Consider the following 22,776-nt stretch of genomic DNA (forward strand, 5'->3'; position numbering starts at 1 on the left):
TATTCTCTCAGCATATTTGTGGCATTTAATCGGCAGTAAAGTATAGTAAACTTTAAGTTTTTGTTTCAGTTACACATCCTACAGACATGCAGAGTTCCAAGTCGTTGCTGCTGGTTTGCCATTTGTGGGTGCAAATGTCAAGTTGACTTTGCCTTCGACTGCTGTTTGCCACGCAGCTACGTGGCAGTCACTGTAACTGTGTGTGTGTTTGTATGTGTGTGTGTGTGAACAACTGGTCTGGCCCCGCGCATGATTATAGTGTTAACCCTTGTGAACTTGCAGCAGGTATGCCAATGTCAGCGACAGTTCCCAACATCAGCTCCACATTCAAATGTCGCCATTTCAATTGCCCCATTTCTTCCTCTCTTTCCTCCTTTTCACGCTCTCTTTCTTTGGTGTATGTATGTGTGTGTGAGTGTATTTTGAACTGTTTGCTCAACTATTCCATAGTTGCTAGAATATTTGTATAATGCATGAAGTGGCGGCAACTTTGCGTATACGTAATGTGGCACAGTCTACTGTAGACGTTACTTGGTTGCTGCTGCTGCCATTGCTGCTGATGAGCAATTAACAAACAATTGCAGCGTTTTTAGTCAAAAATCAACAGAGAATTTGTGTGTGTATGTGTTAGAGTAGAGAACGTATAGAGAGAGTGCAGACAATGACAAAAGAATGACAAAAACCAAGTGCGATGTAGAGTCTATTAGCTGCAAGATGTTGGAAAAGTGGTTATCGAGACTTGTGTTTGAAACTTTCTTATAGAAAATTGCTAATAATTGGATTTGTATTTTGGAATTAAACTGGTTTGTAGATCGACATAGGTAAAAGATAGAAATATTTTCTAATAAGATGCTTAAAGCATTTTTAGTTAGGTTACAATAATTATATTTGGTTTCTTATTTACTTCGTTTTATAATTTGGTTACAGTTTTTATTTCCTTTCTAAATATATTTTCTAAAATTAGTTTTTTTAAAATTCGTTTAAGTTGCTGCAATTCACACTTTACGGATTAAATCTAATTTGTTGTAATTAATTTTCATGTAATATATTTTATATAATTTAATAACTTACTTTTCTTAATTTCAACCTATCCTAGTCAATATACCCTTGAGTAGTGTAGTCAAAAAACTGCTAACATAGCATTTCTTTTTAGCGGCAAATCGCGCGAATTTTTGCTCATAATTAAAAGCTAACAAAAGGCAAAGTTGCCGCGTCGCATAGCGCGAAAGAGAAAGAGAGCGTTAACTGTGTAACTAGTGGCAAGGGCAAGGGCAATGCGACGGGGTGGCGAAGGGGGCAGAGTAGAGAGAGTAGAATTGGTAGTTGTACTTACCCGCTGTTAAAGCGTTGACAACATTTGCACTGACATGCGGTAATGCTGTTGCTGCTGCTGTGGCTGTTGCTGCAGTTACTTCTGCTGTGGATGCTCCGGCAGCTGTTGCTGCTGTTGACCCAGCATGACTCATAGTCGACGACGACAATAATAATTTGGAACTCGACGAAATTTCGTTGACTTGGCCAGCAGTAACAGCAGGCGAGTTGCTGCTGTTGCTGTTGCTGCAACTATTGTCAAATATTTGATGTACAGGCGACGGCAGCACATCTTCATAATGCAAACTATCTGGCGTAATATGCGTGGCCAGCGATGTTGTTCCCGTTGTTGTTGTCTGTGTTGTTGTTGGCTCAGCGGAAGCTGTAAAGTTCTGCTCATCATCAACGTCAGATCCCAATGCTGACAATGTTGGTTGCTGTCGTTGCTGTTGTGCTGTCTCCTGCTGTGCTGCTGCTGCTGCAGCATTACGCTTGCGATTGTAGTACTCATAGTTTGCTGCTGCTGCTGCTGGCATCGTTGTCTCATCAGTCGACCCACCAACAACAAGCAGCACATTATTCTCGCTGTCATCAGTTGTCGCCGTGGCTGCTGTTGCTGCTGCTGCATCCGCAGTCGTCGCTGTTGCTGTCGCTGTCGTGGTCATGGCTATGATTTTATCCTCAACCATAAATTGCACTTTTTTACGCGCACTCGCCGAAGTTGGCGTTGGCGTTGCTGTTGTTGGTGTCGGTATGTAGAACTGTGACTTGCCCGAGGGCGTCGTCGCCGCCGACGTCGTCATCGTTGTCATTGTCGAGGCGACGGCGGGCGAGCTGTCAGCTGGCGTCAGAATGCACGCAGGCAATGCGGACGCAGGCAGCTCCAGCGTGGTTGGACGCTTCAGTATGGACTTGATGCCAGGCGGCGTGGGCGACACAGTGAGCACAGTGTACGATGCATCGTCGTTGGCATTGCAATCGGCTGTTTCGGTTGCTGCAGCCACAACTGCAGCTGCAACCACTGTGGTTGCTGTTGGCGTTTCCAAGCTCAGCGGCTCTTCCACTTTCTTATTGCGTGGCGGACGCTTGGGATTGCTGATTGCAGTTGCAGTGGCTGCTGGAGCAGGCGATTGCGGCTGTGTTGTCTTTTTCTTCTCGCTGGCTACAGTGGCAATGATTATGCGTTCGTAGCTGTCGCTCGAGTCCGGCGAATCGTTTTGCTTGTCGCCCAGACTAATGCGTTGTCCAGCGATTGCAGTCACATTGTTGGTGTGGAATTTTCTATTACGTGGTTGCAACGGTTGTTGCTGTTGTGGTCGTTGCTCCTGTTCGTCCTCGTGGAGCTGTGCGTCGGCCACATCGAAGTCATCGTGGTGTGGCAAATTTTTCTTCTTGCCGCTTTCGACTGAGATCAGATCGTAGGGATTCACGTTGCAGCGCAGTATGGAACGCCGATTGCTGCTGCCGCTGCTGTTGCTGCTCTTGCTGGAGGCAACCAGTCCGCTGCTCAGCAGCAACGACTCGTTATCCTCCATTAGCCAACAGTCAGCGGGATCTGGTGGCGCCACCGGCGACGTGGGCGTCGTCTTGCAACTCACTCGCGTGCTACTTGGTAATGCTGCGCGTGTTCGTGTGCGTCCACGTTGCATGCTTGTGGCAGCAGCAGCAGCAGCTGTGGCCGCTGTGGCAGTTGCGTTCTCGCGACTACGTGACTTGCCGTCCTTGGAGCAGCTGGCCGATGATGACTCAACGCTTGGCTCCGGCGACAACAGACGCGTGCGTCGCATCAGGTCATAGGGATCCTTCTGGGGATCCAGTATCGTGGGACGTGACTTCTTCGATGTGCTCACCACACGCATCGTGGCCGCCATCGTGGGGCGTCGCGCTTGTGCCGCAGCCGCAGGCAGCCGCACGGTGCCACCGCCACTGATGGTGGCGAGTGGCAGGCGAGAGCCTTTGCACTTCTTGCACACGCTCGCCTTCTTAACGTCACGTTTGGTGCCGTTCAGATACTCGGCACACGAACAGATCACAACTGCCAGCGCTGTGGCCGTGGCAGGTTCGCCGCCGCCATCTGTGGCAAAGATGGCCGCCGCATGCGGATGATGGCCATAGCCATAGGAGGGACGCGCGGGTATGCCACGCACAGTGCCATAGATCCATGGCTCGGCGTACTTCATGGAGCGCGACAACGCGCTTGGCAAAAATTCGTAGCCAGGCGGTGGAGCGGCAGGTGGAGGTGGCAACTGATATGCCAAGTGCTGCAGATGGTGTGCATGATGTTGGTGTTGCTGCTGGTGATGATGATGTAGTTGCTGTTGGTGATGTTGCTGCTGCTGTTGCTGTTGCAGGTGCAATGCCTGCTGCAGCTGTTGCATCTGCAGAGTCTGCATGCCACCGACTGTGGCTAAAGAAGCCGAGTTGCTGCTGCTGTTGTCGCTGCTAATTTTGAGCCGCTGACTCCAAGTCTTTTTTGATTTATCATACATCGGCGTGTGCTAAAAAGAGATGTTGGAAAATTAAAATAGTTCACAGTTCATGGCCTCTCACATACCTTTCAGTAGTGGTTGCTGATGTTGTTGCTTCTGTGTTGCTTATTGCTGTTGCGCTCATAATCCCCAATTTGAATTAAAGGCTTTGATGTAGTTTTTCTATAGCATCGCACGGTAAGTTCCTGTTCCGGATCAGCTCCTTTGTTGCCGCCTGCTCATCAACTGTTGCTGCTGTTGCCGTCTGCAACAAAAAATGTGACAGAAAATTATTAAAGCGCCAACGTCCAGCGGGAAATCCGTTTAGAAAAGTTTATTATTGAAAAAGTTGAAAATGCGATTATATGTGGAAAGTGTGGCATAGCACAGCATAAGCATAGAGTGTGGCTGAATGGAGGGGAGCTGAGGGATCTCTGCTCTGGGTCTGCTGGGAAGCAGCTGCCGTTTTTGGAGTGATTTAATGAGACGACCCTTGGCTGCTTAGCGCTGATGAATAGCTCAGATTAGCATGGCTCACACAATGCTTTCTATTATCAATTACAAAAGGGGTTTTCTCTAAAACAGTTTCTTTCAATATTAGCTACTAATTTAATGAATGAATAACAGATTTTTATTATTAATATTTTGAATTTTTTTAGAGAATTTGAAAACTTCAATCAGAGTCATATTTTCTAGTTAATAGTTACTTCAACTTTACTATCCACTACATTTTCTGAGCTAATTCTAAAGTGAGTTGACCTATTCATCAATAGCACACAAGGTTAGTAAATTAGCTTTTTCAGTCAGACTCGCTTTCATTTTAATTCTTAATCAGAATTTCTGCTGACTTTCAGACTGAGTTGAATATCCTCTTTGTTGATCTGTCTGTTCGTAATGCGTTCGGATGCCTTTCGCTGTGTTTTTGGCTTTTTGGTTTATTGGAACAGACTCGCGCAAATTAATTGCAGCCTTGTGCTTAGCCTGGCCTCGTGCCTGGCTTGAATCCAATCAACGTTAAAACTCAATTTGGCGCCCCCTAATAGACATGAAGAGCGCCACACAAATCCTAAGCAATTTTTTACAATTTTCGTTATCCAGCTGCCCCTTGCGGAATGAGAGAAGACCTGCTTCCGGTGGACTAAAGTGTGCCCCACTAGTATCTTGCTTTCGCTTCAAATGCGAAATCAAATAAACCAGTCAAAAGAATATAAACCACACTCAACTGCCCCGCAGTTAAACTTATTTTTATACCCGCTAACTATAGGGTATTATGAGTTTGTGCTTTCAGCAAACGTTCTATCGGATCCCATAATGTTATTTCGATATACCAAATATGACATTATTCAGTATTTTTTATATTTCAGTATTTTTCAGTATAATAAATGTGTTTTATGAATAATACTTAACGGTTTTGGTATATTTTATACTGATTGGTTCTTTTTCAACTTAATAGTATTTATAAATATAGCATTCGGTATATTTTTGATTTTTGGTATATTAATTAATTTAAGAAGACTATCGTAATACTCTGATATATTTTGAATAGAATAGTATATCGATATACCAAATATAGCACGTGTCTTGTAATATTTTTCAGTATATGAATTAGTTCTATTCTAAGAATAATATCAGATTATTTTGTGTAGCGGGTACCTCACAGTCGAGCACACTCAATTGTAGCTTTCTTGTTTATTTTTGGCTGCTGTGGCAACCAGTAATGTAGGAGGAAGGGAGGAAGAACGTTGATTGTTGTTGCCCAGCTGCACGCGTTCCTTTTGACCGCCACTGCTCAACTTTGTTTTCATTTTCGCGAGTGAATTTCTGTTGTCATCGTGACCACTTTTCACAATCAAGCGACTTGTTTCTCCCTCTCACTCTGTAGTTTTAGTTGCTGTCTTTGTCTGTGGTCAGAGCAAAAATCTGCGCAACTAGCTTATATTTGAGTTGTGTTGCATTACTGTTGTTGCACCCACAGTTGTTTTGGGCTCTTGAGGCTCTCGGATATTAATCAAAGTGCGCTGAACGCAACCGCCTTCGACTTGCATTTTTCCCATCTTTCCACCACCAACTTGGACTTGTTCTTTTTGCTTTTGTTTTTTTTTGTGTCGCCGTCTTTCGACGACTGCACAACTCCATCTCCGGGACTTTGGGCCATTTGGGTCCTGTCCAAGGCGTTGGCATACTTTTGCTTAGTTATTGCAAAACACTATTCTACTTGTGGTTGTTGCTATTGCTTGGTGTTCTTTTTCTTGAGGTGCCTGCAATGTGCTGGGCAAACACGTCGCAGCGCGTTGAAAAATGTTGATAAATGTTGACAATTTTTCCGGCAACCACTCGTGATAAATCTAATTTTTCTCTTGCTCGCCTTTCATTGCGTTGTTGTCGTAGTTGGCACCCACGGCATTGTTGCCAGTTGCAAGTTGTCTCTCTTTCTCTCTGCCTTTCTATCTGTCTCTTTCTCTGTTGTGACTGTTGCTCTTGCAGTTTTGATTACATGGCTGCTATGGCTCCTTGTTGTTGCCACAAGTTGTTGCTAGTTGTTCTTGGCTGTTGTGTAGGTGTGAAGTAAAATTAAAAACGTGTCATTTTTTGCTTTATCGCGTGGCGCCCTATTTGCGAAAAAATGTTGCCATGACCCAGCCGACAACAGCAACAACAACAACAATAAGAGACATACAAAATGTTTTGAGTGAAATTTGAGCCACTTTGTTTGATGCTGAAGCTGATGTTGTGGTCATGCCTCTGCCTTATATTGTGGTTGCAAGCAGAGCTCTCTCTGGTATCTTTTACTGGTCAGGGGATTGTGGTTGTCCTAGGTTGCCAAGGGGCGCTGTTCTAAATATATATTACAACGCAAAAATGCAGAGCTAACTGAATAATGCACAGGTAAGTGTCTGCCCCAAGAGTTGACTACGTGTCACAAGCTGAGACATTTATTCAACAAATTGAATGGCAACAGGATAAGCAAGCTCATTTTAAATAAACAGAAATGTTCGACTACATTTTGAATGAAATTACGTTTAATATAAATTAATAACTCAAATTAATTTGAACAGCTTGAATACAATTGTGTGAATTCATCTCAAATAAAAGAAGATTTTAATTTGACTGAAGATATATTATATATGTATATATTCTTTTAACACTAATAATTGAATTTGAACTGATAAGATACGATTATGTGAATTTAAGAAATATAATAATTTCAATGAATTGAAGCAGATAAAATAATACATTACATTACTTTCTGAAAGATATTCTACTATAGGAAATTTAATCATTAAATTATATATTTTGCCTCATAAAATCTAGTTCAAAATAACTAATCTAAAAGTAATCTGAGCCGCAGTTTAATTAAATGCTCCCTATACTATTTGTATTTCAGTTCCATTAATGCACTTTCATGCTTGCTTTATAATATTTTTTGAGACATATTATTTGTACTATTCGAATACATGGTTCAACTATAAATAACTTAATTATGTATTTATAAATTTATCTTACAAAACAGAGCTCTATTCAATAAGGCAAAAAGGGGAAATTCGAACTAAGCTTTAATTAATATATCCCTTTTGTATTTGTATTTAATTTCCATTACTGCAATTCCTTGCCTTAATAATATTGTTTGATTTAAAGTAGTTGTGCTTAAGCTTCATCGCAGCGTCTGTTGTCAGCTTCTTGGGTAATGTGAGATGTGATTTTAATACTGATGTAGATGGTAGTATAATTAGACTAATTGCAGTCAAGTATTCGAGTTGAGCTTTTGTTGCACACTAATTGTATTTAATCTTGTTAAATTGCTTGCCTATAACTGTAATCGCTTGCAACGGCGAAACCTATTTGCATAACGTATAAATTTGCATTTAAGCGGATTTAAGGCACTCTTCTACTCCATCTCCTCCCCCTTTGTTGACCCTGTCATCTTCATGCACTGAGATAGTGCAACTTCTCAAGCAAAACCCAAATGACACTCAGCCTATAATTAAGCGCTGTGATTGTCTTCTGCTCCCAAAGTTTAAGCCGTTGTTTTTTTGCTCAACTCTACCGCGTTGGCGCATCATAATTTTTCACGCTCAATTGGCTGCAAACTCATCCCCCAAACTTGCGACGAACTAACTTGGCCATTTCCTTTTGGCCGGCGATTCTTTCTTGCTTTTGCACCAAATGCAATTTGTCATTATAAATTTACGTCAGTTTAGGCAAAGGCAGCAGTAGAAGAAGTAGCAAAGCGACTTTAGTTGAGTCGCGAAAAAGAAAACAAGAAATGCAAGTAAGTTTTCGCCCAGCTGGAAAAACTACAACTGCATTTTTCAATATATATTTTCCACGTGACTCTTTGCGCACTGTTCCGAAGTTCTGAAAGTTTTAGTTGCTTGTAGCTGCTGCTGTTGCTGTTGGTTGCAGATTGATGATCGTATAAAAAAGTAGTTAACAAACGCAGCTTCACTTAATTAGCTGCCGGTTAAAGTTTAATACGAATGCAACGTATCATTTGTCAATTAACAGCCAAGAGTCCCCAAACCCACCCAAAATATATATATCACAAGTTGAAGCATTTAAAATGCAATTAGAGATTGGACTGAAGAGAGAAAAAGAGACATCAGGGCATATGCTGTGTAGCCAAGGCTAAGTGGTTGCGGTTACAGTTGCAGCCTCGTGTCTCATGTCTCATGAAATAAGCGGCTTAAAAAGCAGGAGGCAAACTAATGAGCTAACAAGCAAGAGACCACAACGATGGGAAGGGAGGGGAGGCAAAAAGAAATACCGTGTGCGAGATCAAGGCTAAGCTATGGATGTTAGCTGACGCTTAGGTAACTAAAGACACATCAAGTATACGCACCGTCGTCGCGGTCGTTGCTGCTGCTGCATCTCTGTAAATTAACAATTTCATTTAGCTGCTTGCCAGCGAAACATCTTAATTTATTCAACTGGCGCCAAGCAAGAAAAATTGCTGCTCAAGTGATCCAGAGTGTGTGTGTGTGAAAGAGACGAGTGAATGAAGGAGAGATGCAGAGAGACGACATAATCACCGCTTTGGAGCGCCCAATTCGCAGGCAGCTAAGCACGGGCTCAGGCTAAGTAAGTAACTAAGTAGTTGGCAAGGGATATATGGCAACAAAAATAAGCAGCAGAAGGATACTAAAAGAGCGAAGAGAAGCGGAGCGCGTTGCGTCTATAATTCCATGTGCACACGTTAAGTGAAATGTGCAGCAGAAGCAGCAGCAGCAGCAGCAGCAGCAGCAGCAGCAGCAGCAGCAGCAGCTGCTTAAAGTGCCGCCACTGACGTGTGCAACATTGAAGCTGTTCAAGTAGTTGTTGCTGCTGCTATAGCTGGCGGTTGCTGCCAAAGGACACACGATGAGCTGCAGCAGCAACTGGCTGCAGATGAAGATGAAGTGGCAAAGCGACTGACACACGACAGGGTTGAGAGCAAGAGCAGCAAAAACACTGCTCACACTTTATCTATGTAGTTTATAGAGTAAGTGTATTGAAATTAATTTATTGAATTTTCTAATGAGTTTTTTGTGTTGCATCATTAAGCTGCCAAGCCTGGCGCAAACGCAAACAATTAACAGATTTATGTTTAGACATATTAATTTATGCGCTAAGCCCGAAAATTGTTAAGTAAATTGCGAGTAAGTGACATAGATTTATCACAGTGGGCAGAAACTAGAGCAAACAAAACGGCAACAAGAGTAGCAACTTTAAGTGATTTACTAAAATGCAGAGAGAGGAAGAGAGAAATGTGTATGCCGACTAATTGAATTTGCTGTTTTGTGAAATGTTAACAAGTTTTGCGGGTGCTGCTCGTAGGCATGCAAAACTTTGCCAACACACACACACACACACACACACACACACACACACACACACACACACACACACACACACACACACACACACACACACACACACACACACACACACACACACACACACACACACACACACACACACACACACATACATTCTCACATTAAAGTGCAGTGACAAATGCAGCAACAACTACTTTCAACATCGGCCATTAAATTTGTGCAATTAACCAGAGTCTGCGACAGTCTGCCATGCCCCGGCATTAGAGCATGTCTAAGGCAAGGCAAAGCAAGGCACAGCAACAGCAACTTGGCACTAAACTAATTAAAATGCATATTCTGACTGCACATAAATGTGAAAACTTTCGCTTACAGTAACTGAGCGAGGGAGACACTGAGACTGAGACTGAGTCTGGGTTTAAGACTTACCTGGGAAACAAGGATGGTTAAACAAATAAATGACAGTCGAGGGGGGCTAGCACAAACACTGGGCACACGTTGAGCCCAGCAGAGACAGCACAAGACACGTTGATGACAGTTTTGCTTTAGTCTCAACTGGGTGCAAAAGGGAGGAACTCTGCTAGAAACGTGTAGAAGCTGCAATTTGTATAACATGCTGGGCCAGCCAGCCAGCTAGCCAGCCAGCAGTTGGCCAACAACTTGGACCCAACCAACGAACGAACGAACGCCCGGCGCATTTGTTAAAGCAAAACTTTTTGTAAACTCATTAGAGCAGTCGGCCAAGCAACCAGGCAACCAACCTAAGCAACTGCGCTAACCAAACAGGACGGAGGGGGTCACAAGTTTTTTGAAAGAAAACAACCAGGCAGCAGGACAGCAGAGGCCAGAACAAAACAGGCAGCACAAACAAAAGGCAGCAGCAACAGCAGCAGGAACAGAAGCTCGTCTAAGATAAACAGGCAACTTCTTATACAGGCCAAGAGCAGGAAGGGGGAGAGAGAGGGAGAGCGGCTTACTGTCGCTTTTCATGCGGCTAAACATGCCCGGTGGTGCAGTTGAAATTTTATTTATTGCATTAACTTGAAACTGAGCGCATAAGCAAGTGGGTGGAGTTGGAAGCTGAAGCTCAGGCTGAAGCTGGAGTTGAAGATTGCAAGCGGCTGCCTTGTAATAAACATAATGAAAATGATGTTCATAATGAAGCGCACTAATCGACTCTTAAGCTAGGGCGCAGATGTCTCTTTAAACTTGCAACTTGCAAACCAAGTTACATCAACCATATAAGCAATAAGTCTGCCTCGCTCTCGCTCTTTGTAACACAAACAAAAAAAAGGCAGAGCAACACTTGCAGCATAATGGACTTGCAGGAAGTTTGGGCGATTAAGCCGAGGGCAATATGCAGGCTGCATAAATAAATAAATTTTGTTTGAAATTATACATACACACACACACACACGCACATACATACATAGTTATCAAGCAAGAAAATTGATTGTGTGGAAAATTGTGTGTGCAGCAGCAACAACATTTTTCATAGCATACTTTTGAGTGCTTTGCAAATTGCCAACATATGTAACGACAATTGCGAGTGTGTGAGACTGTGTGTATGTGTTTGCGCGCGTTGAAACAATTAATATGCAACTACACACACACACTCACACTCTCATTTGTATGTCAGCCAGTTATTGTTTGAACTTTGTGTCGCTGGCAATTTCAATAATAAAATTGACTTACTGTTCCCATATTATGCGCGTATGTGTTTTGTGTTTAACTGTGTGTGTGTGTGTGCACAACACATTTATTTATTATGCCACATTTATTTATAATTTTCATACCTCGTAACCATTACAGCAAAGTGCTACAAGAAAGGGGTAGCTGAAATGTATTATGAGTAAAATATTTTATTTAAATATTATTAGAGAATTGTAACTTCAAGTTTAACTCCAAACTTAACTAGTATACAGGGTATTTTATAGCTGTAATCATTACAGAAATGTATGATGAAAAGGGAGAGTTCAGGAGTTGTTCGACAAAATATTTTCTTAAATTTGTTTTTATTTTATTCCTCTCTCCATTTTAAAAGCTAATACAATTCTAAATTCAACACCAACTTTAAGTCACTAAAACTCGTCTACAGGGTATCTCTTAGTTGTACACCTTAACCCTCGATAGTTGTTGACTGGGTCAGGTATTTATTAATATTGTTGGAGTGCAAATAATTATGTTGGTTGTTAAGTTAAGCGTAAAGCACTTTGTGAAAATGATGTGCAATTAAACGCGACGGCAAGCATATGCGCCACGCCCACTATGCGGCTATGTGGCAAGTAATTTTTCATATTTTTATCACACTCTTTCTCTTTTTTTGTCTTGCTTGCTTGCCGCTTTATTGTTGTTATATATTTTTACAACACGGTGATATTTTCCTTTGCAAAAGTCATCCAACAAATTGCAGACATCAAGCAGGCAAAACAGCGAGTTGGGTAGCAATAAATGTGCATACACTTAAACACAGTCGACCAATGCGCATAAATGTTGTGCATCAATTAAGTGCCACACGAAGCAGAGAGTGAGCGAGAGAGAGAGAGAGAGAGAGAGAGAGAGAAGGGCGAGGCGAAGTTCACTTGACATTTCTTGACAGTTTTGCGACTTTCATGTGACACATGTCAAAATGTTAGAGAACTCAATTAGTCGCCGCCACAAATGCCCACACTGAGGTTGAGGTTGAATAGTTTGAGGTTGTTGCTGCGTATTGCTGAGGCACACACAAACATAACCAATGTTGTCAGTTTAATTGAGGCAGAAAACAAATCAAATATGTAAGAGATATTATTTATTTATTAAGCACAATCTTAACTAATCTATATTGTTTTATGCATTTTTCTAAACTGAATAATAAATACAAAAAAGCCAAATATTTATGAGATATTACTGATTTTTTCACAATATTTATTAAGCATAATTTGTACATAAAACTAAGTTTATTTTAGAAATATTAAATGCCCAATATTGTCAGTTCAATTGAAGCAGAAAACAAATCAAATATGTAAGAGATACATATAATTTATTTATTGTTTTATGTATCTTTCAAAACCAAATAATAAATACAAAAAAAGTCAAATATTTATAAGATATTATTTATTTATTCACAATATATGTTAATCACAATATTTAACTAAAACTAAACTAAATTATTTTACAAATTTTAAATGAAGACTTCTATTTACAGATATGTCATCGCTTTACTTCAGAGTTCGGTGCTCTCCATGTTTGGACTGGCATTGCGAATTCCTAGAGATTGAAGCTTGCGCAGTCTGGTAATCTGATGGCGCAGCTTGTGCTTGAACACAATTTGATTGTTCACAGTCTTCAGCTCGTCGAGGCTGCAACCCTTCAGATTGCGAACCGTTTTCTCTAATAGTGTTTCGGTAATGAAGTACTTGGCTTTCGACAGTCGAATGTATTCCACTTTGCGACGAGCGAGTTGCTCCCGATACAAATACAGATGATAGCCAACACTGGGTGCTGGTGGCTGCTGCTGTTGTTGTTGTGGTTGCTGTTGCTCCTTTGGCTGTGCTTGGTTGGCAGCGCAGTGGTTGCTGCTGCTGCTCGATTCGTTAACAAGTTGCTGATAGCGTGACATGTTGCGATTTCGATGGATTCTCGTAGTGATTGCTTTCGATTAAGTTGTAAGTTTTAGAACTTCTTCTGCAGAGTGTTGCTCGATGTTGACACCTCGATGTTTGCTTTGCGTTTGATGCTGCAACTGTCTGTGGCAAGTCCTTTTATGCGAATCGCCACCCACTTACCTGGCTACCTGCGCCTACCTAAAGTCCTTCACTAATCCTTCGACCTCTACCTGTCTCGAGCGTCTAGCGTTTTGACTTGTGCCGCAATAAAAAACAATTCATTCTTAATCTGGCTTGCCGTCATAAAGTTTTCGTATTTTGCAAACATGTTCATTCTTAATCCGTTCACTAATCCGGCCAGCTCTAATACGAGGCGCCTTTCAAGGGCAATCTGCCAGCAAAAAAGTATAGGAAAAGCAGTTTGGTCTATAAAAAGATTAACTATCATCATGCAAGTATTTTCCCAAGCAGCTGTAAGCTGTAAGCTGCAAGCCGCTGCATGCGGATCAAACGGCTCAAAGGGTAACACACAAACAGCTCGGATTAACGAGCTACTCAAGCAGCAACAGCTGCACAATTTTCGCGAAGATTTTCATTAATGATCAGCGCAGCGAGGAGACGCCAGCGAGAGTCGAGTGTCATATTATTTTTGGCCATGAAATTGACAGTAAATTTAATTCTTACGTACTATAATCAAAAAGAAATATGACTTTTTATGCTTAGCTCTGTAATCCTTGTACGAGATTTATGATTTTTTTTGTTATAGCAGTGGAATATGACACAGCTAGTTTTCAGTTTTTTTCAGTGCTTGAAATCAGAAGATAAACTTTTATAACTGGCTTGTCAAGGAACAAAGAGATGAATGCAAAAGTGTCGCGAATATTTTAAAGCAACTTTTCGTTGGCATTTTTTCTGCATAAACAATCATGTCAATTTCTTGATCAAATAAAACAAAGTTCAAGCTACTTTTTTTTGTGCGCACACACAAAAGTGAGCAGAGAAGAAAGTGATAGACCTCTAGCAGCAAAAATTATGGCAAACTTTTGCTTTTTAAATCTAACGAAACGAAACGAAACGAGACGAGACGCGGCATGGCCAACTTTTCAAACTTCAATGTTGAAATAAGCTATTTTCGCGTTCAACTACACACACACACACACACACATCGACACACAGCTGTAACTGAGACTGCAACAACAAGATGGAATAAAAAAAAATTGAAAAGTAATTGCATTCAAGAGAGTTTGTAGTTAAAAATTTATAGATGTAGAGCACAAGAATCTGGACAAACGGCGCGCCGGGCAAACAGTAAAAAATGATGATGCTGTGTTGCCAGGAGGCGAACGAAAAAGTAAAGGAGTAAAGGGAGTTGTGTCTGAAAATATTGAAAATGTAATTCCCGCTGCTCTGGTGCTGTGTCCGACTCTGACTCTGACTCTCTGACGCCTTCGTCGCGTCGGTAATTGCAGAAATTTTAGCGCGAAAGAAAAGCAAAAGCAATTGCAACAAAATGCTGCTGCTTGCTGCACAGTCGGCATTCAAATAATAAAAAAGGCAAAGTAAGTTTGAATTGAAAACGAAATGAAATCAGCTCTTTAGCCCATTGCTTCATTTGCCTTGTCCATCCACACACAGTTAACACACAGTCAGTGGAATCTTGGCATTTCCATTTCTCACGCTCTTCTCTCTGTGTCTGTGTGCATCATCTTTATGCGCACTCACATTTTCATTGCAATTTTCCATTTGCATTATTAAGAGCATGAGGGAAATTTAGCCATGTAGAGTAGCATTTAATTTTTATACCCGCTACAAATAGGGTATTATAATTTTGTGCCCTATGAACCTAGACTTTATTTGTTATTTTTGCACACAGATCAAGTTCTTCTAATGTTTCTTTGGTATATTTTGAATGTAATATACTAAATTAATATACTGACTAACATATACTAAAGACTATGTTTCTTTATCATATATAAAATATAGTCTTAAGTATATTTTAATATTTATTCAGTATAATAATTTAGTATATTATTGTCAAAATATACCAGAGACAATAAGTTATGCCAGATTGTTATATCAACAACCAAATATAGTCTTTAGTATATTTTAATATTTTTAGTATATTAATTTAGTGTATCTTAAAAATAATACCGCATAATACCGTGTTGTTTTTATCCACATGTACCTCACAGTCTTTAGTACATTTTGGTATTTTTTAGTATATTAATTTAGGTACTTTAAAAATAATACCGCATAATACCCTGTTGTTTTTATCAACAGGTATCTCACAGTTGAGCACATTCGACTACAGCTGTCTTACTTGTTTTCTCCCCATTCCACTTCCTAGTTGCCACAGTGAAGCAAAGCTTACAAATAAATTGCACTAGATATTTTGTTGTAAAATACATTATTAAGTATTGCATTTTATTTGTAAATTATTTTCTTTATTACGAGTTAATTGACTTTGAATGATACGCAATTCAATTGCCAAGATTTATTGTTGCAATTTTGTGGAAATTTTGCTCATTTTGGTCAACGTCCTACGTTGCAGCATTTCCCAATAATTTTCACTTACAAAACTCATCGACAGCACAATAAAATTTTCATTAATTGCTTTCAACACACTCACACGCCATATGCCATATGCAGTTTGCGTTTAAGTTCGAGAAGATATAGAGAGAAGCAGAGGAAGAGAGATAGGGGAAATGATGGCAGTTAACTGCACAAAACTGGCTGCATGCCACCCAATGCAGCAGCATCAGCTTGTCTGGGCGAAATATGAATGCAAACATTCAACATTCAACTCATACTCATATTCGTATTCATATTCGTTTGCAGTACGTATATTCCTTGCTGTTGCCATTTGGCCTCATTTAATGGCTTAATTTGCAATGAAGAAGATTTTCAGTTTGCTTTGAAGATTGCCAGAATGAAATTAAAACATTTTGAGCTTAGATATTTGTATTGCATCTTTTCGAGAGTTTAAAAAGTTAAGTCAAAAAAAAAGAGAAAAAGAGGAAAACAAAAATATTAAATTTGCCAGAGTGTAAACATTCGATTGTTGTTTATTGTTATTTATTGCTAAACTCAAAGTTCAGTGATTTGTTTTGCTTGCAATCCGATCAGCTCGTATTTCATAGTTAATGATACTCTTTAGTAACTTTACGACAACTGAAAAGCCCAACTCTTTGCTCAGCTGTCAATTTCAATTAGCCATCACGACCCTGAACTGCTGACCACAACATAACAGAACAAAGCAGCAACTCTCGATACTCGTAGGGCAGGCAACACACACTTATCGCATAATCAAAATGCCGTAAATCAAGAAATTTGATATGCAGAGAGACAAGTTGATTTGACAGCTGAGATACAATGTTGTTGCCACTGCTGCTGCCCTGGAGAGAATCCGAGAGTTGAGAATCGAGAGTGATTTCCCCGCGCTGAGAGCTGAGAGATGCGTTAATTGCTATCGGGAGCAAACTCTGATTGGGGGATAAGAGACAGAGAAAGAGAGAGTGTGAGGATGGCGGATGGATGGGCGTAAATCAAATCAAATGGCAATTAAAGTGCCATTCGATGCCAAAGCACATTAAAATGCAAGCTGCATGCGAAAAATGCAGCTGCTGAACGGGCGACAAAAAAAGGGGGCGCCATTTTGTTTTTTGAAGACTGAGAATCGTAATGGGAATGGTAATGGAACTGGAAGTTTGGCAAAGATGGCAGCAGTCAGGAGGCAGTCGAGGGAGGCAATTAATTAAGGCAAACCTCAGCGACGCTTGAAAGTATGCAACACACGAACCGCAAAGGCAATGAAATATTGCAATCAGCAAAAGAATGAAAAGCCACTAAATGCACAGAGAAGCCGGCAAAACCTCATATCATTCCCTTTTCCCCTTTCCTCGACAACAAAAAGGAATACAACAAGTTTTGGCTCCTGGAGCTGGTAGCTGCTGGCTGGCTGGCTGGCTGGTTTGGCTGCTCGGTTGGTAGCACTCGCTTGCCAAAATTAGTTTCTGTGTCAAAAGTTTGAAATGAGCAAGCGCCAGGCTTGGCCCTCGGCTCAGAGCTAAGAGCTGAGAGCTGAGAGAGCTGCAGAAGTAAAAGACGGACTCGTATAGCTGCAAGCTGTGAGGGAAAAACTCGCTGCAAGTGAAGCCAAAAAAAAAAAAACACACTCACAGAGAAGGAACGAAGGAAAAACTCGTTGAGAACGAGACACAGCAACGACAACGACAACGAGGACAAAGTTTGTCGCTGATGTAGTTAAGAATTGGCAGCAAATGCTGCTTAATTTCAAAAGAAACTTTACGTATTTGTCATGCGGTGCACATTCATTGCGGTGTTCATTTGAGCGCTCATTCAAGCAGCCCACAAGCTGCTCTGACTCCCGATGATGCAGCTGCAATAACAACGACCATGACGACGACGACCATCTTGGTCGCTTCATCAAGCAAAACTTCTTTGCCGGTTTTTTTTTAACCATTGCTCATATTTAATAATTCATCAGAATTTCGGGGCACGCTATGAGAAATCTTTGAGAGAACCAGAAAGAGACAGAGAGACATTCGCGGCCTTTGACGTTAATTTGCGGTCGCATCGCGGCCTCTTTGCCAAGCGCACGATGGCCACTTGTGCGCTTCATTTCCTGTGGCCGACTTCCATTTGACTTGCAGTTTCCGTTTCCGTTTCAATGACGCTTTGATTGGCCTTGCGGTCTGCGCTTGACGCTTTACCATTCACCGCTCTTCTTCCCCCTCCTCGTCAACCAGCGCACTCCACAAAGAACTTTGTTTTTAAGCGTTAATTATCATTCATATCATAGTTAGTACAATTTCTTTCTCTTCATCTCTGACTTTGACCATAACGTGACAAACATGACAAACTCTACTGCACTTCATTGAGATTTGAAATGTTTTCCAGGTGAGTTATGCAAAATATACTTAAATTATACCAAATAAAATGCCGCAAAAATACAAAAAGTATACCGAGGGTGGTATTTGGTGGGATCTAAGCAGATTTTATGTATATATTGTATTAAAAATTCAACAACAAATCCATTTATACGATGAACTTTTAGACTTTATCAACCGTTATCAAAAAATCAACTTAGAAATGAAATTAATATAATTATTTCTAATTTCGTCAAAATGAGTTGCTTGAATTTTGTTATTTTATATTAAAACATACCATTTGAATGTACTGTCTTTTAAAAATAAAGTTTTTAATACTTTAATATATGCTTTAATAGTAGTAGTAATTTTTTGCACATATAAATTTACCAACCGTTGAAAATTCAAGTTAATTGCAAGATATAAATCGCTTAAATTCCCAAACAATGCCAAAATTTGCAATCGACTTTTATGATTTTTGATAAATGTACTCGAAACCCAGCAATCATTGCTTAACTAAGGTAATGAACAAATTTTAGATAAGTGAACGAATTCGCGATTACTTGCAAATAGCTGAAAGTATCATTAGTCGAAGTGAACACACCTGCTAATGAAGTGTTAAACTAATGCTGTTGCTCATTGTGTGTGGGCAGAGTTGTTGTTAGCCATGCTTTGCTATAATCATATCTGTACTATAATTAGCTGTTAATGCACTTAAACGTTCGTCTAGCAATGGAGCAACATACGGGAAACACTACGTGAGCTTATGGCGATTTTTACTTACCCCTTGAGATTTTCGGCTAGCTGCGTTTCGGTTTGATGTAGTTATTTGCAGTTTCCGAGATGTGTTGTAAGTGATGGTGTTTAACTGTAATAAATATAAAATGAAATGATATATCATCAGTATTTGCTGCATTGGCATTCGATGCGTTGCATTGCGTTTGCGTTGCATTTATTATGATAGTAAAAGATTGTTTTTTTTTTCAGTTGCCATTATTAGCCACGTTTATGGTGCGAATCTGTAATCTTTTACATGAAATTTGGCTGCACACGCAAACAATTATTTTATAATATAAATAAATACATATTTCTCTTTCACTCTCTGAATTTGTTGTTGTGTTGTAAATAGATAAACAAACGCTGCTTGATTTCACGCCCAACGGCAGCGTTCATTATCGCTTGGCTGCCTACTGCGGGTGCAATTTCTTCTTTTGGGCCAAAAACATTTCCGGGCCCGAAATGTTGTGAAATGCGAATTGCGAAATGCATTCGTGTGTGAAAATGATTTTAAAATTGGTGCTGAATTGTGCAAAAGAGCGACGACAATCAAAAGGCATTTGATATATCAAATGATGGGGGAAATACAATGGGCGCTAGGAAAGCACAATTTTGACAGGTTTTAATTGTTCAACGAGCTGTGCGAAAAGACTTCGTTTATTTGACTTGAACAACATCTCGATTGTATCTGTATCTGTGCAACAACAACAACAACAACTACATGTCACGGCCAGACTCACAAGATACAAAATACTCTCTCGCTCTGACTGAGGTGGCAAAGTGGTCGGCAAAGTTTTACGCCTCGACTGGCAAAGGAACTGGCAAATGACTTTACCTTGAAAACAGCTGCAATTAACGCGGCATAATTTTCACTCGCACACACACACACACACACACATAAAGCACTTGAGGCTGAGACGTGTGAATTATCATTAATAGACGGCACCCAAAGTGAGAGTTTTCTAACCGCAGCCTCACTAATGGCCAAAAGCGTCGACTTGCGCCTACTTGTGCACTAACAGTCATCATCCAAGCTGCAGCTGAAGCCCAAACCCTGAGACTGAAGGCTTCAGCAAGGCCGCCACGATTTATGCGACTTAGGAGCATTTTCCCTTGCACACAAGATTTGCTGCAAGTTTGTGCAAAAACTTAATTAAAACAAAATTAAATTCAACTGAGCCGCATTATGCAAATGCCTCAGCATTTCAACTGTCAGCTGTCTAAAGTGTTTCTGTTTGTGTCTGTGTGTGTGTGTGTGCGGACTAAAAAGTTAACGAAGCATAAATCGTTGTTATGTCTCGCTATCTGATAAGCCACAATCAAATGCAATCAAACTAAATTCAATTTTATGGCCAACAACTAAAGAAGCAGCCGCCGACGACGCTTCAGCCGTTGCTTCGGCTGCTTAGAAGCTCAACTCAAGTGAAGTCAGCTGGAAAATAGCAACAACAACAACAACAACAACAACAACGATGGCATCTGGCAGCTGAAGATTTTTGCTTAGCAGCTGCGTCTAAATACAAATTAAAATCCGATCTGCGCCTTCGACCGAGACCAAAAACCAAACCCAATCTGAAGCTGCAACTAAAGCGCCGCAGCTTGCCAAATAATTTGCAAATTTGATTAGGTAGATATAAAGGCACAGAAAAAAGCAAAGGAAAAGGCAAAGGCAAAGTAAAATGCAGAATGTAAACGAAAGGCAACAAATCAAAAGAGTAAAAGTCTGGTAAATCGCTAAAGGAAAATCTGCAGAAAAATCACGCAGCAAGCGCGCAATTGCTGATTTTAGACAATTTTAAGTATGCAAACTTAAGAGAGCTCTATTGGCAGGGCAAAGATAACTTTTATAGTATGGATATATAGTATAGATGATGCCACATGCTGACAACACTGACAGGCATCAAAAAGCCACGACGAACAAACACAAAAAAAAAAAAAGAAAACGATTTTGGCCTGGCCAAAAAGAGATGCACTGAAAAGCCAGCGAATTGTGACGCTGAGATTGCGGAAATGTGGATGACGACGGCCACGACGACGACGACGACGATTGTTGCTGTCTGCTGTCTGTGGTGGATATGTGTGTGTGTGTGTGTGTGTGTGTGTGTATATGCCACTTACTGTTGCATGCCCCATTCACTCACTCCTCATGCCCCACGGCAGTTTCAATTCAAGCGTAACGAAAACGTTTTGCACTGCATTCGATTCATGCAGTTTTTCGCTGCTCCACTTTTCCCCTCTCGTTCACTCACTCACTCTCTACCCTTGACAGCGCCAACGCTTATTGGCATCATTGACTTCGACAACAGGCGGCAACACCGCAGAACTGAGCCGCCGCCAACCGCCAGACGCTTTTGTCTGTCTCTGTCTGTCTGTTTGTCTGCTCAGTCTGTTTGATCTGGCAGCTTGTGTTTTTTTTTTTTTCAGCCTTCGCCCTTCGACAATTCTTTTTGCCCTCCATTTCTTGCGCAAGCGGAAACACAACTTGCCAAATTTGTGTGACTGTGTGTGACTCTGTGTGTGTGTGTGTGTTTGCTTAACATTGTTCGATATTTGGTTCAGCATCCATCTCCGCTTGGCGGCTTCTGTTCATTTCTTGACTTCGATGTTTATCTTCAATGATTTGCGATTTTCCGGCAATTTACGCAAAAATATGTGACGAAATTTTTCACTCGCTGTTGCTGCTATGTGTGTGTGTGTGTTTGTGTGTATGTGAGCTCAACTGCAACAATTTGGTTTTTTATTTTGAAATGTCTATCGAACCTCTGCTCTGCTCTCTGCCCACCACACTCTCTTTATGCGTTGCGCGCGTGATGTCAGCTCGAAATTTACCAAGGAAATTAGCGTACAAAAATGTTGATGGCAAATATTTGCGTAGCAGCAGCAGCAACAACAACAGCAACAACAACAACAACATCGGGACAACAACAGGCTACAACAAGCTCTCAGCATCCCACGCTTTTCAATTCGTTTTACGAATTTGGGTGATTGGCTTTGCCATTTGCTTTGCAGTTAATTGAATTTGAAAGGTGAAAGGCTCCACGTCTCAGGCTAAAAACTGAATTTCGTTTTTCTTTTCTACCTTTTTTTGTGCTTTGACGATAACAATGAAGCATTTGCTTGTCTGATTTATAGAGCTCTCTGCTTTCTGCTCTCTGACTGCTGCTGCAAGTCATCGATAGTCGGGTAAAAGGGATGCAATTTGATTACGCGCATAGCAAAGGCAGAGATTGTTTGCTGCAGAGAGGATGCCAAATTTTGTTACACAAACTGTGGCCAATTGCACGGAAAACTCCAAAGTCATCAAATGACGGGGAAATGAAGAAAACATCGTACAAAGTGATAGTCAACGTGAATGAAAGTGAGAAGTAAACAAAGTACAATGGAGACAATATTATAATGCTAATAATTCCGGCAATTTAACAACTTTAATAATTTGATTCCCTCAACATTCCTTTTATTGTAATTGCAATTCGCATTTGCCATTAAATTAACTCAATGTGACAGGTGAGATGACTATCAAACACTCTCGACTGTTTGAATTACTTTAATCAATTCTCAAATTGTTACCAAAGTTTAATATACCCTTTTCACAGCTCAGCACACACAGGGTATATATAGAAAATTCTGTGTAAATTTAATTTTTGCGGGTATGAACATAAAAAATATTAATTGTAAAAATTAATTACTTTCAACAACAAATGGCCAGAAGGGAAATGCTCGCAGCGACGCTTAAAGCTTCGCTTCGTCAGCAGCAAACCGATGAACATCATCATCATCATCGCCATCATCGTTGTCGTCAACATTATCGTTTTTGTCAGTTTGGTAATGATCATGTGATGATTTGATAATTAAAAGCAAACATCAAGCGAAAGAGAAAACGAGATGAAATGTTCAAAGTAATGAATGCTATAAAAAATCCCCACACACAAAC

General features: G+C 40.6%; 2 protein-coding genes across 2 annotated transcripts in view; both read right to left on the reverse strand.

Annotated features, from left to right (window-relative positions):
- LOC132789082 (mucin-2) overlaps positions 1–22,776 on the reverse strand; it is a 126,633-nt gene that overhangs the window by 31,862 nt on the left and 71,995 nt on the right. The window contains exons 3-5 of the mRNA XM_060796851.1: positions 18,853–18,936; positions 3,866–4,044; positions 1,334–3,809 (exon numbers count right to left, since the gene is read on the reverse strand). Coding sequence (XP_060652834.1) covers positions 1,334–3,800 — 2,467 coding nt within the window. The 5' untranslated portion in view covers positions 3,801–3,809; positions 3,866–4,044; positions 18,853–18,936. The remainder of the gene's footprint in view (positions 1–1,333; positions 3,810–3,865; positions 4,045–18,852; positions 18,937–22,776) is intronic.
- Positions 12,761–13,908, reverse strand: LOC132790598 (uncharacterized). Its single transcript, XM_060799176.1, has one exon. The coding sequence runs from the start codon at positions 13,191–13,193 to the stop codon at positions 12,798–12,800; it is 396 nt and encodes a 131-aa protein (XP_060655159.1). The 5' UTR covers positions 13,194–13,908; the 3' UTR covers positions 12,761–12,797.

This window comes from Drosophila nasuta, chromosome 3 (assembly GCF_023558535.2).
Source record: "Drosophila nasuta strain 15112-1781.00 chromosome 3, ASM2355853v1, whole genome shotgun sequence".
Taxonomy (NCBI): Eukaryota; Metazoa; Arthropoda; class Insecta; order Diptera; family Drosophilidae; genus Drosophila; species Drosophila nasuta.